This window comes from Larimichthys crocea, chromosome XVII (genome assembly GCF_000972845.2).
Source record: "Larimichthys crocea isolate SSNF chromosome XVII, L_crocea_2.0, whole genome shotgun sequence".
In the NCBI taxonomy this organism is placed as follows: domain Eukaryota; kingdom Metazoa; phylum Chordata; class Actinopteri; family Sciaenidae; genus Larimichthys; species Larimichthys crocea.
Window position 1 is genome coordinate 16,630,021 of NC_040027.1, and position 16,200 is coordinate 16,646,220.

At 42.2% G+C, this 16,200-nt stretch overlaps 2 protein-coding genes across 12 annotated transcripts in view; one reads left to right on the forward strand and one right to left on the reverse strand.

Annotated features, from left to right (window-relative positions):
• Positions 1–168: 168 nt before the first annotated feature.
• On the forward strand, positions 169–7,018 carry rgmd (RGM domain family, member D). The gene is made up of 3 exons (XM_027290549.1): positions 169–392; positions 3,138–3,649; positions 5,317–7,018. The coding sequence occupies exons 1-3, from the start codon at positions 194–196 to the stop codon at positions 6,016–6,018; spliced, it is 1,413 nt and encodes a 470-aa protein (XP_027146350.1). The 5' UTR covers positions 169–193; the 3' UTR covers positions 6,019–7,018.
• Positions 7,019–8,879: 1,861 nt separating this feature from the next.
• celf5a (cugbp, Elav-like family member 5a) overlaps positions 8,880–16,200 on the reverse strand; it is a 180,111-nt gene continuing 172,790 nt past the window's right edge. For 10 of the 11 annotated variants that reach the window (XM_027290663.1, XM_027290662.1, XM_027290661.1 and 7 more), the window contains exon 12: positions 11,844–15,776. The gene's annotated coding sequence lies outside the window, so the exon portion shown is untranslated. Of the gene's footprint in view, positions 8,994–11,843; positions 15,777–16,200 lie in introns of those variants that run through there. The other variant, XM_027290656.1, reaches the window with a different exon arrangement.

Here is a 16,200-nt window from a genome sequence, read left to right on the forward strand (position 1 = left end):
AGCTACATGTAAATATCAAGCGGTTAGTGAATAATTAGTATTTCATTGGCCAGCAATCACCTCTGCCCCCCTCCTCCGTTTTTTTTTTTTTTTTTTTTTTTTTTTTTTTTTGTTTTTTTTGTTTTAGACCCCTCCCTCGTTAAGAGCCGCCCTGAAGACAGGGCCCCCCCCCCCTCCTCTTTTCTTTTTTTGAATGACAGCGCTTTGGGAAGCGGAGACGATTTTTTGTCTGATTTCCCGCAGCCACCGCGTCGATGCGCAGCAGTCGAGGAACTCCATTCTAAGTGAATGGATTGGCATGGGGAGAAGCGGACCACAAATCACGGCTAAGCGGCAGCTTTGGGACTGTGTAACGTTGACGATGGTTTTACTTTCGCTGCTGTTTCGAGCAGGTAAGTTTGTATTTTTTGTTTCACCTCCTCCCTCTCTTTCCTCTCTCTTCAATCCGAGCTCCTCCACTCTTCTCCTGCATGTGAGGAAACCCTCTCTCCCTCTTCTCCTCCTTCTCCTGGAGATGGAAACTTTTTTTTGTTGTTGTTGTTGTTCGTCTTTTTCCAGCCGTTGGCGTTGTGTGTGCCCGTGCTTTGACTTTTTAACACTTTTAAACACCGCAAATAAAAAGTTTGAAGTGTTTTGTGTCGGGAAATAAAGTTTGTTTTTAAAAGTTTAGCGGACAAAGTGAAGTAAAGTCGCTTCTTCTTGCTGCTGCCACACTCCGCTCAGGCTAGCCGAGCAGCACGAGTTAACCCACCTCACTTCTTTTCTTTCTTTCTTTTTTAAACCTTATTTTTAACCGATTTGAATCGGAACAACGACACCAAACAAGTTAACACACGCAGCTTCACGGTCACGGTGTCACGCAGGCACATGAGCGCCGCCTTTGTTGCGTTTTTTTCCACGGAAGTTTTTGCGTGAAAGTTACGCGTTAGCACCGTTAGCATGATAGCTCACTAGCCTGAACAGACCCGAGAAAGTTTGTTTGTTTAAAACCAGAAAACCGAAACAAGACGGTTTTACTAACACTGGAGCCACGAGTCTGACTTTAACCAGCAGTTTTAGGTGTTTTTTAGTTGTGGGGGAGCTAACAGCACCGTCCTGTCCCCCCTCCTCTATTCATGCTTCATTTATTAACTTTGTTAGCCACCATGCATGGGGGTCCAACTTTCTGGCCTCTGGTCGTGCTGCAGCCACAGACACAAACCAAACACATCAGACACAAACCAAACACATCAGACACTTTAAAAGCTCCTGCAAATGTGCACTTTAATAATATACTGATGATTAATTAATTACTTTAATATGATGCTCAAAATGAGCCAAGATTAAAGTTGCAAGGCATGACACAAGACTATAACAAAGATTTATGTCTAAATATTTGTAATAAATTAACTAATATTGAATTATTATCCAGCTTCATATCTAAAGACCACTTTAAGTTCCTGTTTAGTTACTGGATGTAGCACCTAAAAGTTATTATTGTTAAAATAGTTGGTTTAAACTTGAGTAAAATCATGGAGTAAATATTTAAAACATAACTGTGCCCAGCTCTGTCCTAAATATTGGTTGTTTTTTTGTAACAAATTGAGTGTTTATCATCATTTAAAGGTGTTGTCAGCCTTGTTTCACACTAATTTTGACGTCTGGCACTCATGTTAGTGAAAATATTGATCATCTCTTATTATTCTGCAGCCTAAAGCCGCTTAGAAAGCAGCGTCCACTAATCTGTAATATCTTAATATAAATGCGTTTTGTGTTTGTCATCTTTCCCCTCCACTCGGTCCTCACACTTGTTGGTAGCCTGCAAAGTGCCGGAGCGTAAAGACCCTTAAGGGAGATTGTGTGGTTGTTGATGTCTGCGTGAGCAGCGATTGTCAAAAAGTGTCAATCACAGCAGAGCTTGTGTGACGGCGGCGAAGAAGAAGAAGAAGAAGAAGAAGAAGAAGGCCTGTTGGAAATCAGAGGAGGGATGCAGAATGGCTCCGACTTGACCTCTCGAATCTCGGTTTTTATCGGAGCTCGCGTTGAAGTGCAGCGACTGCGAGGTGCATTAATCATCTGTCGTGCCCCCTTCTTCGGCGTGTCGGATGCATGCAGAAAGGGGAAAGAAATGGTGCAAATAAAAACGTTCTCGTGCACTGGTGTGAAATCTCCGTGCTTATCTCGTCGTCTCCGTCCGTGCTGTTGGTGGAGATTAGATGGAGCTTTGCAAGTAAACAAGGAGATTATTCTGTTGCAACAGGAGATGCGGTGTGATGCAACTGATCCGGGTTCTGCAGCAAAAGTGATGTATGTGTTGTGGATGCTGATCTACAAAACACATCCATAATACAGCAGGAGTTAATATCCCAGACGGCATATGAGACCTCCCACCTAAAAAGTAACACGACGCTTGAAATGAACTTGATGAATATCCGCTTTTTTTAAACTTCCCACACAAACAGTTGCCGCTCTTTGTTTTCCTTGATAATAGATTTCCCACTTGTGAGTTATAACTTAACAGGAAGTCATGAATTTAGTCAATACCACCTAAATATCACACGCTGAGACGTGCTGCCCCCATCCTCACTCCCAAGCTTTCAGTTCAGACCCCGAACAAGTGTGACTCTTTGTGATATTCCTCTTCAAGTCAGCAGCCCCCATACCCAGAGCCCTGCCGTGCCATGCAGTGTAGCTTAATGGACTTCAATTACCTCAGCAACAGCCAAACCACATTCAGCACCCTCAGGCAAACTAACACAGGTTGGTTTCCTCCTACACGGAGGCTACATGCTATTTCTGTGGAGGCTAGTTGGGGGAAATAAGTTTTGACTGACTCTGAGAGCACAGTGTGGGACCGTGGCCTCGTGAGCTCACGCATTCGGGTTTTAATGGCTCTCCTGATTGAGCTAAACTTGATAGTGGAAAAGTTTTGACTCTGCTGCCTCGTGTTCTGTGCTGAGGTAATGCGTACGTAAATGTCATGATGGATTTTAGGATTGTTATTCGGAGGAAACAATCTTTTTTTGTTCAGATTGGAGGATCTAGTCTGCATGATTTTTGTATGAAGGAAGGTTTCTGATGAGCATTGTCACAGGTATAAATGTGCATTAATGATATAACAGTACAAAGTGTTGATGGTTATCGTTTTTGTTTTCCAGCTCACTGCCAGCAGTGTCGGATCCAGCGCTGCAATGCGGAGTATGTGGCTTCTACCTCACCCTCTAGTGGTCTGCAGGAGGACGCAGCTCTCGATGTGGACTACTGCATTGCCTTGCGGGCCTACGCCCTGTGCACCAGGCGTCAGGCGCGCAGCTGTAGGGGCGACCTGGTCTACCACTCGGCCGTCTTCCGCATTAAGGAGTTATTCTCACAGCATAACTGCTCCAGCGACGGGCCCACCTCCTCCGCCAAGGTACCCAGTACGTCTCGCCCGGCCGTGTCGGAGCTGTGCGACTACGAGAATCGGGTCCTCATGTCGGGGTCGGCGGGTCAGCAGAAGAAATACGCCCACTGTGGATTATTCGGAGACCCGCACCTACGGACTTTCCGAGACGAGTTTCAGACCTGCAAGGTGGAAGGGGCGTGGCCTCTGATCGACAACCGCTTCCTGTCTGTGCAGGTGACCAACGTGCCCGTTGTCCTCGGCTCCAGCGCCACGGCGACCAGCAAGGTAAGGATGCACTCAGAGTGGAGCCGCGACGAATACTTGATCAATCGATAGAAGAAAGAAAAACATTTTCCTTTCCATGTGTGACAGTGTGTGAGGAATCATAGGGTTTTGGACGAAGTACTGAAAGTGAAGACATCGCGTATGAAAGGCCATATTTTCAATTTTTAAGAAATCGACAAATCAAATTATTGAACTAATGAGCAGACTGATCGACTTTGAAAATCATTAGTTGCAGCCTTGGTTTAGAGCAGTGATTCCCAACTCTTTGACATGTGACTCCTTAAAAAACAAAGCAGTGTCTACTTGCAGACCCTCTAACATTTCACATATGTGTTTAAGCTTTGATTTTAACTTCATTTAAAATAGATTTCAGAGGCCTGAATATGTAAATCGTCGAGATCTCATGAGAAAACGATCAAAGAAAAATCTACAAAAAAACAAATCACAGTCTCCTCAGATTTACTTTACGACACCTTGCTGGGGCACTTTTCTCACGACAGCCACCTCCCGTATTAAAAGTGAACATGAGTTTGAAACTAATGGCATATATGTATATATGGGCAGGCTGTTTCTCAGTGCTGGCTAAAGCATTGCCATAAAGTATCAAACATGTGAAGTTAATCGTCATTCCACGGTGCCTCTCGAGCCTCCAGCATTCCTCTTGTCTTGGAGCTCCCTCAGATCTGTGAGGGGAAAAGAGAGAGGAGGGGAGTCCTTCAGCGGTGTTGAATCACAGACATGCTTGAGCGCTCTACCTTTAACACATGGGTGGTCATATGGTAGTGATTAACGCTCACTCAAACATTTTCCTCCACCGCCACGATCTGGAATGTTTTTTTCACCCCTCTGGTCAAATAATTAACTGGCTGCTTTTTGTGTAAATATGGAATAATGTGGAAAAATAAAGGAATAATTGGACGGCAGCGAGCGTTTTCTTTTTTTTTTTTTTTTTGGGTCGATGCTGTTAATTAAACGGGCAGCTTTGCAGCTGAGTTCTGGGTAGCGTAAGCCGAATGCAAACCCTGTAGCGTGGGTATTGTCTGTGCCAGCACCCGCATACCCCCATCGTGCTTTTTTGGAGTTGTTTTCAGCTGCCAGACTTAAGGCAGGAAATCATCCATCAAATACAGTATCCCCCGTAAGTGTAAACTTAACCACAGCCACCGCTTTGTCAAGATACTTTGAAGAAACAGAGGTTAGGCCCCAATTTTTCAAAGCTCAGCTGGAATACAAATCACAGTCAGTCACTGAGTAAGCACAAGCAGTGCCAGCGTAGGTGAAGTGTTGGGCGATGCACGGAGACTCTGAGGCTGAAAGCGTGTCGCGTGTGCAGTTCTCGCTTTAGTGTCAGTGACTTGTTTTAGGTAACAAAGGATTGGTGATGGTGAGGACCACACAGTGGTTTTGTTTGAATGACAGCAGTCCTCTGAACATTTTGCAGTAGTTATGAGTTGGCACGAGGGAGAAAATCGCTGTCACTCTTTTAAACGGCCTGTCTGAACCATGAACACCTTCTACAGCAGCTTCCTGCTGCCACCGTGTGGCTTCACATGGTATTACCTAGTAGCTCTTTCAGCTGATTCACATAATATTCAACAAGCTGTTACGTGATGAAGTGAATTTAGTATTTTAAATGTTACTGAGCTCATCTTTTCCTCTTATTTCAGATCACAGTGATCTTCAAGTCCTACCACGGCTGTACAGATCAGAAGGTGTACCAGGCCACCACAGACGATCTGCCGCTGGCCTTTCAGGACGGGACCCGCAGTGGCGGCGAGAGCGGCAGCCTGACCATCGTGGAGCGCGGCGGCTCTGGGGTGGGCCGGCAGGTGAAGATACAGGCCCGTTACATCGGCACTTCAATCATCGTCCGGCGTGTGGGCAGCTACCTGACCTTTGCCATCCGCATGCCGGAGGACACCCTGGACTTCTCGGAGGACAATGGCGGTCTGCAGCTGTGCCTGCACGGCTGTCCACGCAATGAGCTCATCAAAGAGCACACGCTGGGCCGTCAGAGCCAGCAGCCCCGCGTGCAGGGCACCAGCACAGAGCTGGGTCCTCTGCGGCCCCCTCACCAGGTCTACACAGTGGAGAGAGCCACAGCCAAGTGTAGAGAGACTCTGCAGGTGGAGGACGTGTACTTTCAGTCCTGCGTGTTTGACTTGCTGACCACAGGAGACCCCGAGTTCTCCATGGCAGCCTACGGCGCTCTGGAGGACTTAAAGGCGCTGCCGCCGAGTAAACTGAAGCAGAACTCCCCGAGGACTCCTCGTCTTTCCAACCGAGGGGTGTCACATGCAGCAGCAGCAGCAGCAGCTGCCAACAGCTCCCTGCTCTCACTCCTACTCCTCGTTCTGCTGCTTTTGTGAAAAAAATAAATAAATATAAATGATTTTTAAACGGAGAAACGTGGAGACAAACAGAACGTGGAAGCATCACCAGCTTGAGGAAAGAGTGACTAGAGCTCAGACATATGTATTTGTAATTTCTTTTTTTTTTTTTTGAGGGGAGGGCAGGGGCGGGGGGATTTGTGAATGTTGTGATCTTTTTTTCTGTTTTTGTCATTTGAAGGATTTCACTATCATAAAAGATGCAATTTCTTTCCCACTTTACATTTTTTTTGTGGATTCCTGCATGAGGTCGCATCATTTCAAAGATCCCGTGGCTTGAGGTCAACGCGCTCGTTATAAATTGGGTTTAGAGCGGTCGGATCGGTTAAAGTTGGTACGTGCTGACATCGAGGCAGCTCCGAACAAAAACAAGTTTATTGTAAATATTTCATTTTGACTGAGAACATGCACAGCCTCCAGACACTCCGCCATGTATGAAGCTGCAGAATATAACTCCACACTGTGTGTAAGCTGTTTGTGTGCAGAGCGACGTGGCTTCTAGATCCTGTTATAATCCAGTTAATTTCAGTAGCACTTAACGGTTTTTAACAGCAAAGTTTTGTGTATTTAAATGTTATTTCTTTGTTCTGCTTCGACTGTTGTTTCAGAAATTGGCATGTTAAATACACAGGATCCAACAACTGTATGTAAAAACTACCTATCCATAATATATGATGTGTCAGTTTGATATTCAACAGTTCTCTCGGTTCTCATCTTCTGTGAAACACTCCCTCTTCAAGCTTGTTTGGCTTCCAGTTTTAAAGGTTTAAAAAAAAAAATCTTTATATAATAATATATTAAAAGAGTGTATATATGTGTTTTATATTGTGTACATTTGCCTGTGTATAGATGTTTTAACTGTAATATGTTTTACATTTGTTGTGCTCAGTAGGTTATTTTGAGACATTGTAAGAAAACTAATATGTTTGTGTTGTATATGAAATTTTCTGTATTAAAGTGTTGGACACTCCGGATCAAAGTCTGTTTTTTTTGTCACTCTTGTACCTGTGGACACGGTAGATTATAGTGTAATCAACCATATGAACATTAATAGGAAAGCTCATTTACCTTTTCATGACTGTGTACTTTGTAATACCACCTGTGTCCTGGTGGGGTCCTCAGTCCATAAGGCCTGACAGCTCGTAGTATAGAGACAGTTTTGACAAGCTGGCTGTGTAGCTGTAGGGATCCACAGTATGTTCTCAGTCCCCTGTGTAAATGTTACCTCTGAGTGCTGAGCTGGCTGCTGGCTTTGCTTTTGTCTGCCAGAGCGCTGCATGGCTCCAAATAGGATTTAGTCTGTGGTTAACACCAGGTTAAAGTCAACACACACACACATTGCTGATATTTGCACTATACGTGAACAATGAGTGCTGTGATTAGAGAGAGAGAGGGATGTGATCAGGTTCTATCGGCATCAGAAATGCAATTTAAAAAAAAATCTCCTGCACGCTCCTCGTGAGGACATTAAGAATTAATGCTCTGTAATTAGTAGATTTAATTTAGAATCTTGAATGAAGTTCAAAGTATCTTCGTCCTTACATTAGTGAGTGACGGCGTGTTTCGTCACACGTCCAATCATACTTAATCTCTCCGTGTCCCATTTCTTCATATAAAGACACCACGGTGAGTCGACAAGGAGCTGGGCAGTGAAACGTGTCACCATTTTCACCCATTATATGTGAAGCACCTTCCTGGCCTGAATCAAGTCTTCCTTGGGTGACTTCATCACCTCAAGCTTAATATAAGGAGGAGAGGAGAGCGATGGAGAGGGATGAAGAGGGGTTAAAACTCTCGCAGAGCTGTCTGGAGGAGGCTGGTGGAAAGTAACTAACTACTTACAATGTTGATGGGCTTAAGTCATCCCATTTCATGCCACTTTATACTGTTACTATGCTGCATCTCAGAAGCAGATATTGTACTTTTTAAACCACGAACATACTCTAGATATTATGACTAAACACAGAGCCAATCATCAGTCGTTTCCAAATATTACGACCCCTTTCAAAAAGGCAGCGACTACTAGGATGCCCTATTATACTCAAACCCCAATTTAATAAAGCAAATATTAGAGAAAGGTCCAATAAACAAGGATAAATTTCTTCTTTTCTGTCCTATTCATCAACTCACAATGCCCCAGATTTGTTGTGACCCTGTGGAGGGGCCTGAACCACAAGACTAAACTACCTCCCTGTATATAAAGTTAACACTACACCAGCAAAAAAGTTGCTTACACAACAATTTAATCATGTCATATATATTAATACATCAGTCACAGGGGACGTCGTACTGCAGAAAAAGCACTTTTAATACTTTAATTACATATTGCAGTAGTTGGAATTTGAATGCAGGACTTGTAATCGAGTATTTTTTACATTGTTGTACTTCTTCCACCACTGGGCTTCTCTTACTTCATCTATTATCTGAATAGAGGACTTTAATCGTCGAGCTGTAAACTGAGCTGCTGACATGTAAACCGTGTTTGCGCGTCCTTCCGTTTGCTTCATAATCTGAAACAAAGCTAAAACGCTTCCGGCCTCGTCTTGATTGATGTCATCTGTTGAGATGCAGCCATCTGACAGGTCTTGTCAGGTAGCACAAGCCTTATATAATAACCCCATGTGAGAGCGCCCTCTCAGTCTGCTCAAAGACGGTGAGATTCTTGACAACTTCAGAACATCTAAAAATTTGGGAGCTCCTTTTTTTATTTATTTATTTTATTTATTTATTTATTTTTTATTAAGCAAGTAGATTGACATTGAAAACTTTCTTTAAAATAAAATGGAAATGAAGAATATGTCAAATCTTCCGAGGTCAACGCTCGACAGTCTGAAGGAGTCCCGTCCATGTTTATTAGCAGGGAGGATGTAGCAGCACAGGTTTGCAGGAAACTGCTCGCGCCTGTGTAGACTGCTCGTCCACTCCTCTTTCAGCCGTCCTGTCTTGACTTTTCCCTGTAAACAAGGACAATTACCAAGCTAATGAGTTGAGAAAAAAACTACTTGAGTGATTGATACTCTCAATGGGGAAATTAATTTGATATTAATAGAGCACTTGGCAAGATAAATAGATAGTGGTGTGTGAGTCCTCTCCTTGATTGATAATGGATAGATTGATGGCTGTCTTAATACAAGATGTTCCTTAAGACTTAAATGAGGTGGCCTTGATGAGGAGAGACTTTTGTATCAGATGATCAAGTGCTCGGAGCGTCAGGGTGCTTTAAAATTACTTTGATATTGATATTTAAGGCGCCGTGCCTCAAGTTAGAGATGATTTTCAGCTATTACATGATAATGACGTTAATAAAAGATCATCTAGAGGATGAAATGAGTGCAAAACATCTTGCAAGAGTCTCAAACGGGGATCTTTTGTTGCAATTTCAGCTGTTCAGCCTGGATTTATTGATGCTAAATGATGCATGTGATGTTCGAACCGGCCACGAGGCCGTAAACTCATTCAGCTCTGCTCTTCTGAGATTGTGTGGCTCCTTTTTAAACGATCACCTTTGCATCACTCCTTCAGTTTCCTGACGACTCATAAGACCCCCTTAACCCCCTTCTCGCAGAAGCATTTTTGCTTAATGATGCACTCAGAGTCTGATTGTTGCAGCGGGTAGAAGACGTTCAACATACACATACATTAACACCCTGTTACATGGGTCACTGCTGCAGAACAAAGAGCAAGAAGTTAGTCATTTGTGTGTGTGTGTGTGTGTGTGTGTGTGTGTGTGTGTGTGGTTTTCAGACTGCTCTAGTCGCAGCGATTATACAGCTATCTCATACCGCAGGCTCTCTCATACCTGACCAACTCAATCTTTCTGTGTCTCCTCAATAATCAGAGTGACAGCGAGCAACTAGACATATCTCACCCACTGGCTCACTCCAGAATGGGTATTGACCTACATATCAAATCACAGGCTCCTGGCTTGGGTGATAGAGATTCTTGGGGGGGGTGGGGGATACTACCGTCCGATTGGCAGTCCTACTTTAGTAAACACGTTGTATCCCCTGGGTTTCTGCATCTCAATATGGGTTTTCTGTTATAGGTAAAATATCACGTGAGGAAAATACAGCCTGTGAATCCTACAAGCCAGGAGTTCCTGCCATTTCAGCAGTGCTTTCTCTGCTACTGTAACAGTAGAGAACACCTGGTTGTCTGAGTGTGTATTTTTATTAACGAGTCTGTGTCACCAAACTTTTAACAAATGGCCCCCCAGCACCCTGACGCCCTGAAAAACCCAGCTCGGAAATTAAGCATCTGCATCATAAATCTTGGAAAGTTACAATAATTTGCAATTCACTCCCTCATCAAAGCCAATATTACCCTAATTTATTATCTCCCCGCACGAGGGGCGAGCAAAGGCCGTGGAGATAAGAGTTTATCAGGAGGGGGATTGATTTTCATTAACTGATTGTAATAAAGATGAACTGCCTGCCGTGCACACTGACCAAGAGCCACACTTTATTGTAATTGGGACAATTTATTTCATGAGCCAGTGCCTCTACTTTTTTGTCCCTCCCATTCTTTTTTTTTTTTTTTTCCTCTCACTCTCGTATCCGTCGCTCCTCTTCAAAATGTGAATGTGGTGTCTCAGCTGTACTGCTGCTGATGCTGCTGCTACAGCTACTTGTGATGTAAGAAGATGATGATTACAAGGTGGACGGGCAAGTCAACTGTCAACAGATGTTGCATCACATTTTGGCTTGTGGCATCAAAGCGCTGCTGCTGTTAGTGATGCCTCCCTTATTTTCAGTTTACTGCCTCCTGCTTGTCAAAACCTTAATGTTATTTGTTCGCCCATCTTCCTCTTACAGCTCTTCAATGATCCGTGATGCCTCCTGACTGTGTGATGTTTATGTGACATAGTTTTGTTTTTGGATCCTGTCCCCATGCCTTATGTCCTGACACATATTTCAGTAGTAGTAGTGTGTCTCCCCTGCAGCAGAGCAGCATCAGGTGACCTGCTGGCTGGTAAAGCCTCCAGTCTCCACATTGACAGATAATCCAAATCATCCTACATACTGCAACGGTGGATTCCCATACGAGTATGAAATGGGTACATTTCTTCTCCTAAAGCTTCCAGTGTTTTATGATGAATCCTGCCTAGTGTTAGAGAGATATGTAAACAAAATGTTTAAAAAAGTTCAGGCTGTGGACGTGCAACAGTAACCTAGTTATCCATTAAAGGGGCGGTGACCTTATCGCCACAGTTTCATCACTTAAGAGGCATCAGTAACAGACAGGTGGTGAACTCTTCATGGTCCTTGAAGATGCCAAGGGGAGTAAATCCTTGTGCAACAACTCCCCCTCTCTTTGCACCGTGGTTCAGCATTTCATTCAATATAACTGTGAGAAACAAAAAAAACATCCAGTTTGAATTTTTATTGTAAAATTGGAAAAAAAGGAGAGAAAGAGAGAAAAGCCCCAATAAGCGTTTCTTTTTGATACATATCTTTATCTTACCATAACCATTAAAGAAAAGAAAAGAAAAGTGGCTAAACAAATCATAAATAAATAAATAAAATAAATAGATAAATAAATAAATAAACATCAAGTTACACACTTGACCCGATAATTATAAAATTATTAAATCATCAATCATTAATATGAAGTAATCTAAGCAGCAAGTATTAAGAAATTTCAACAGGGGAAAAAATGTTTGGTTTCTCAGGCTAATACAGAACACATAGTTTTTTTTTTAAAGTTTTTTTTTATAAAAAGATACTGCTTTCCCTGTCAGTTAATCCATGCTGTACTGACGCTGCCACAAAAACAGGTGGCGCTCTCCTTTATTAAATAAAAAATAAGAAAAAGAAACACAACCTGCAAAACTGCATGTTCTCCTCCAGGTTTAAAGAATAGTACTGAGATTCCTCTTTTTGCGCCCTGTATGTCAGAAAAGTCTTCTTCACAGACTCCGTACTGCTGTTTATATGTTTTTTGAATGCTTTGTGCTGAGAAACCAGAAAGTTAACATCTTTATAAAGCGATAACCCCTCTCCCTCCCCAAGACCCCTCCCCCATTTCAAACCCTAAACCCATATGTATCCAAAGAAAGGTCCTGTGCTGATTTTCCATAATATACAGATTTCATATTTATAATAAGCTACTATCCTTAGCATTCAAACCATAGTTAAAGAATCATATTGTTAATACGAGTAGTACCATAATCATAATCTTTAACCCTCCCAGCCCCCATTGAGCATGCTCAGAGATTGAAAGGGCACCATGGTAGGATGACAAATATTTTAAAAACTGATAGAAAATGGATGCAAAAGTAAAAACAATGCAGAATATAAACGTTAGTTTGATCATGCAGCTTAATTATAACACTACTGGAATCAGTGCTGCTGTTTCCTGACTTTTTTTGTATGGATTTTCAGTCAGTTCAAAATTGTTAAACTCAATTAGCTTTCAGTCATTTCATTACCCTTTCCTAAATTTCACAGTAGATATGTATATTCAGGCTTAGCACTACACTGAAACTCTCTTCTCCATCCACAAACCTTCACTGTTTTAATTGCGTTCGATCAAATTTCATTTTTTTTCTCCCCCTTCCTTGGCAGAATGAAATTAACTCAACATCTTTTCAAACTCATTACATTTCAGCCACAGCTGGCATCTTTAATTTGCATTACCCAAGCTGTTGTGAAGGCCAAATTTAATTTGATTTTAATAATTTAAAAAACTCTCTAGTAGAAATCCCATAAGAAAAGATTTTTGAGTGGGTTTATAAGGCCCTGTATGGCCCCGGGAAAGGAGAGCATATATCACAGCTTCCTAAAGCTGCTGGGCCCTGACAGGAGAGAGGAAACTAACAGTAACTCACCAGGGGAAAGGAAGCTGTCTTCTGGCAAATATATATGAAAGCTAACCTTTGACTGGAAAACCCTATTCTACATCATTACAGCCTCCGACCGTCCTCTGACAAGATTATACATCAGATAATCAAATATTTCTTCCCACTGATCAGTATTTCCTGAAAATTAACACATTTATATAAGAAATCTTAAATTTTCAAAGAATCTGGCACACATTTGAAGTTTTAGGATGAGGAAATGCAGTGGATATGTTTGCATAATTTGGCAATTCATGATAAGAAAAGGCATTTCTTTCTTTCTGCAGCATCTATGTATTCCCCGCAACAGAACATGTGGGTAATATCTGTTAACGGTTTCCTGGGAATTAAACACCCCCTTTCTAATACTACTGGTCCTGTGAAGCAGTAATCCTACTAATTAAGTGGCGAGCCAAAGTAAAACTAAAAGACACAAGTCATCAGGCTACAGAGGCGTAGTAGCCCTGTTTTCTGAAGAGTCTACATGTGTGGATGGAGCCATAGAGCCAGCACTGTGATTCGATGACTGAAGGGCTGATGTTTGTTATGTTTAGAGCGATGATCAGAGCGCTGAGGTCCTGAGGGGCAAGCTGCTTCAGAGCAAAGTGAGTCAACGAATGGCATGTTGGAAGAACACATGAAAAGACAACTCAGTGGATGCTGAAGTTGAGAAAATGTGAGTGGAATGGAAAAAAAAAAAAAGTCATGAAAGACAGATTTCATCTCGGATGTACTGTGTTTTTTTGTTTTTTTGAAAGCATCACCACAGATGACGCTACTTCAGTTAATTAATCACATCTGATACTGTGTGATGTGTCGTGACCACACTGCATAGGAGCCATGTGTGACCGGCGCTAATGGTAAGCTGTCGTCTTGTTGAGGCAGCAGCAGCTGTAGCAGCTACACTTACAGGCCTGCTGCTGTCTAATTGATGGATCATTTTGCTCTTAATTTGACCTCCTAAGGCTGGTAATTCCAGGCTGTTCCTCACCGTGTACAAGCTCTTACTGTGCCATTATACCCTTTGGAAAAAAAAAATATACAGCTGCTCTTCACTGAAGAACTTGTACTAAACACTATATACAGATCCTGTCACAGCCGTGTAAATCTCTGAACTTTTTTCTTTCGTTGCGATAATGACATAGGTTTAAAGGTCCCCGCAGGAGATGCTGCCTCCGTCAGAGTTGGGATCCCCTCTAAGACAGTAAGCGAGGGGTTGGGTGAAAAGACTCCCATCCAGCCACTGAGAGAAAAATAGACTGTCACTCAGTCAATTCATTCGAAATGCCAATGTGTAATTGATTGTGCATCTCTTGCCCCGCGGTGCTGCTCCCCATCTGATCAATATTATCATTATCCTAATTATGCTGTGGGTTAGCTCTCGGCCCCCGTGAACTGATGGTCCCTATTAAGAGAGAGATATGCTGGCACTTGGAGGTGAGGTGAGGAGAGGAGATAGAGAGAGAGCGAGAGAAAGGGGGAGGAGAAAGAGGAGGGGAGTCTTGCTCTCGCCTGCTGAGAGCAGCTGGAGGAGCTTGGCAGCGGGCGAGGGCACGACCCGGCAGGGACCACAGTGACACGCCGATGGAAATTTTTACAACTGCTGTCAGGCTCATTTGTATATTTTATTAAGCAGTTACAGATGCTGCGCTGTTTTACTGCTGCGTATCCAGCTCAGCCGGGTGGCACTTTTACCACAGTGCTTTATGGTCAGATTATCTGTAATATCAAGGCTTTAATGATGACATGGAATGGCTCTTGCTTCAATTATGGAATTTCGACACGCCGGCAAGAGCAGAATACAGCATGGCACGGCTTAATACACTGTAGATCAGTAACGTTTGGTTTAAGAGGCTGTTATTGTGTCACTTTTGGCACTACGAGACTGTTTTCTCCTTCTACCGACACAATAACGCCGACGGCCCACACCTCTGAGATGAAATGCTGTGATGTGGATGAAAAGCAATGAGCGGCAAAATGACATATCTGAACATGCCCGAATCAACGTCTAACCCACATATTCTACGCCACTAAATTAGTATAGCTTTATTTTTTTTTATACATTTTTTTTTCTGTTTTCTTTTAATATCTTCAAACCCAGTAGCTATAAATGTAAAAGGAAAAGAAACCAAAACCCCTTTCCTCTTTTTTTTTTTTTTTCAACCTGAAGCTAGTATTTCTTCTTAAGTTTAACTTGTAATATTATTAGTAGTAGTTTGTAGTATTAGTATCATTAATACTATATATTACTGTTCAGAACAATAAAAATGTTTGGTCCTTTGGTCCCTTAGGGGTGAAAGATTTGCAGTTCTACTGTTGCTAATGGAAACCTCAGTGACCTCCAAGAGTCATAGTTCTGCGCTTGCTGAGAGACGGTGAGAGAATAAGAGAAAGAGGGAAAGAGAAAGAAAGTCTGTCAGTGGACGTATAGAATAGCTTCTTTTTTTCCACTGTGTTTCTTGATCTTCAAGTTTTAACCCTCATTTGTCCAGTACAGTAAAAGCCACAAGCGCCTCTTTCCTTATATATATGTGTATATAATATGTATATAGAAATCTATTTGTTGTTGCTGCTTTTTTGTTTGTTAGTTTGTTGCTTAATTAACAATTCAAGTCTCAACAAGAAAAAGTTCTGTTGTTCAGTCTCATCACATCTTTTTTCAGTTTTTTTTTTCTTCTCGTCTTTCTTGCACTGTGCCATCTGTTACTGTTAAGTCCCCCGGTGAAGTGCCTCCTCCTCTTTCGCATCTTCGTTTTTTCTGACGTAACCTATATCTTCATAAGTAAATGCTGATATGTCTTCAAAAATTCCTTATGTGTTGATTTTTTTTAAAACATATTTTGCTTTCAAAGAAAAAAAGTTTAACTCCTCCGAGATATCTTCACGTGTCCTCTAAAACCTGAAAAATAGAAGAAAAAGAAAAAAGAAAAAAAAAAGGCAATTTCAGATCTCACTGCTCATTAAACTGTCATTCCAAAGATCCATTTCTTTAAACTTTGGATAGTTCAATATGGCTCTATTATATCAGTGTAATGGTCTGGAGAGAGCTAACCCACATTGGCACACCAATCAATCTTTGTCAATCACAATGATGACAGATTTTCCTATAATTAATAATCCTGCTGTGCCGCATATAAAATCATACCCTCATAGTTTTCTACATGTCTGCAGATGGAAAAACTGTCGAGACGTTAATATATTTAGCTTTACGTTCACTGAGGAGAAAGTAAATTTAACAAGCTCTTAAATCAACCTGCCAGACAAAACCAAGTGAAACAATGTTGAGGATCTAAATCCTGAACTGGTGACGGGACTTTGACAGG

What these genes read in the sequence shown, in the direction of transcription:
- rgmd (XM_027290549.1), top strand. Translation starts at nt 194, where the DNA reads ATGACAGCGCTTTGGGAAGCGGAGACGATTTTTTGTCTGATTTCCCGC. An exon ending in TTCGCTGCTGTTTCGAGCAG is followed by an intron (nt 393 to 3,137) that starts GTAAGTTTGTAT and finishes TTTGTTTTCCAG; the next exon opens with CTCACTGCCAGCAGTGTCGG. An exon ending in GCGCCACGGCGACCAGCAAG is followed by an intron (nt 3,650 to 5,316) that starts GTAAGGATGCAC and finishes CTCTTATTTCAG; the next exon opens with ATCACAGTGATCTTCAAGTC.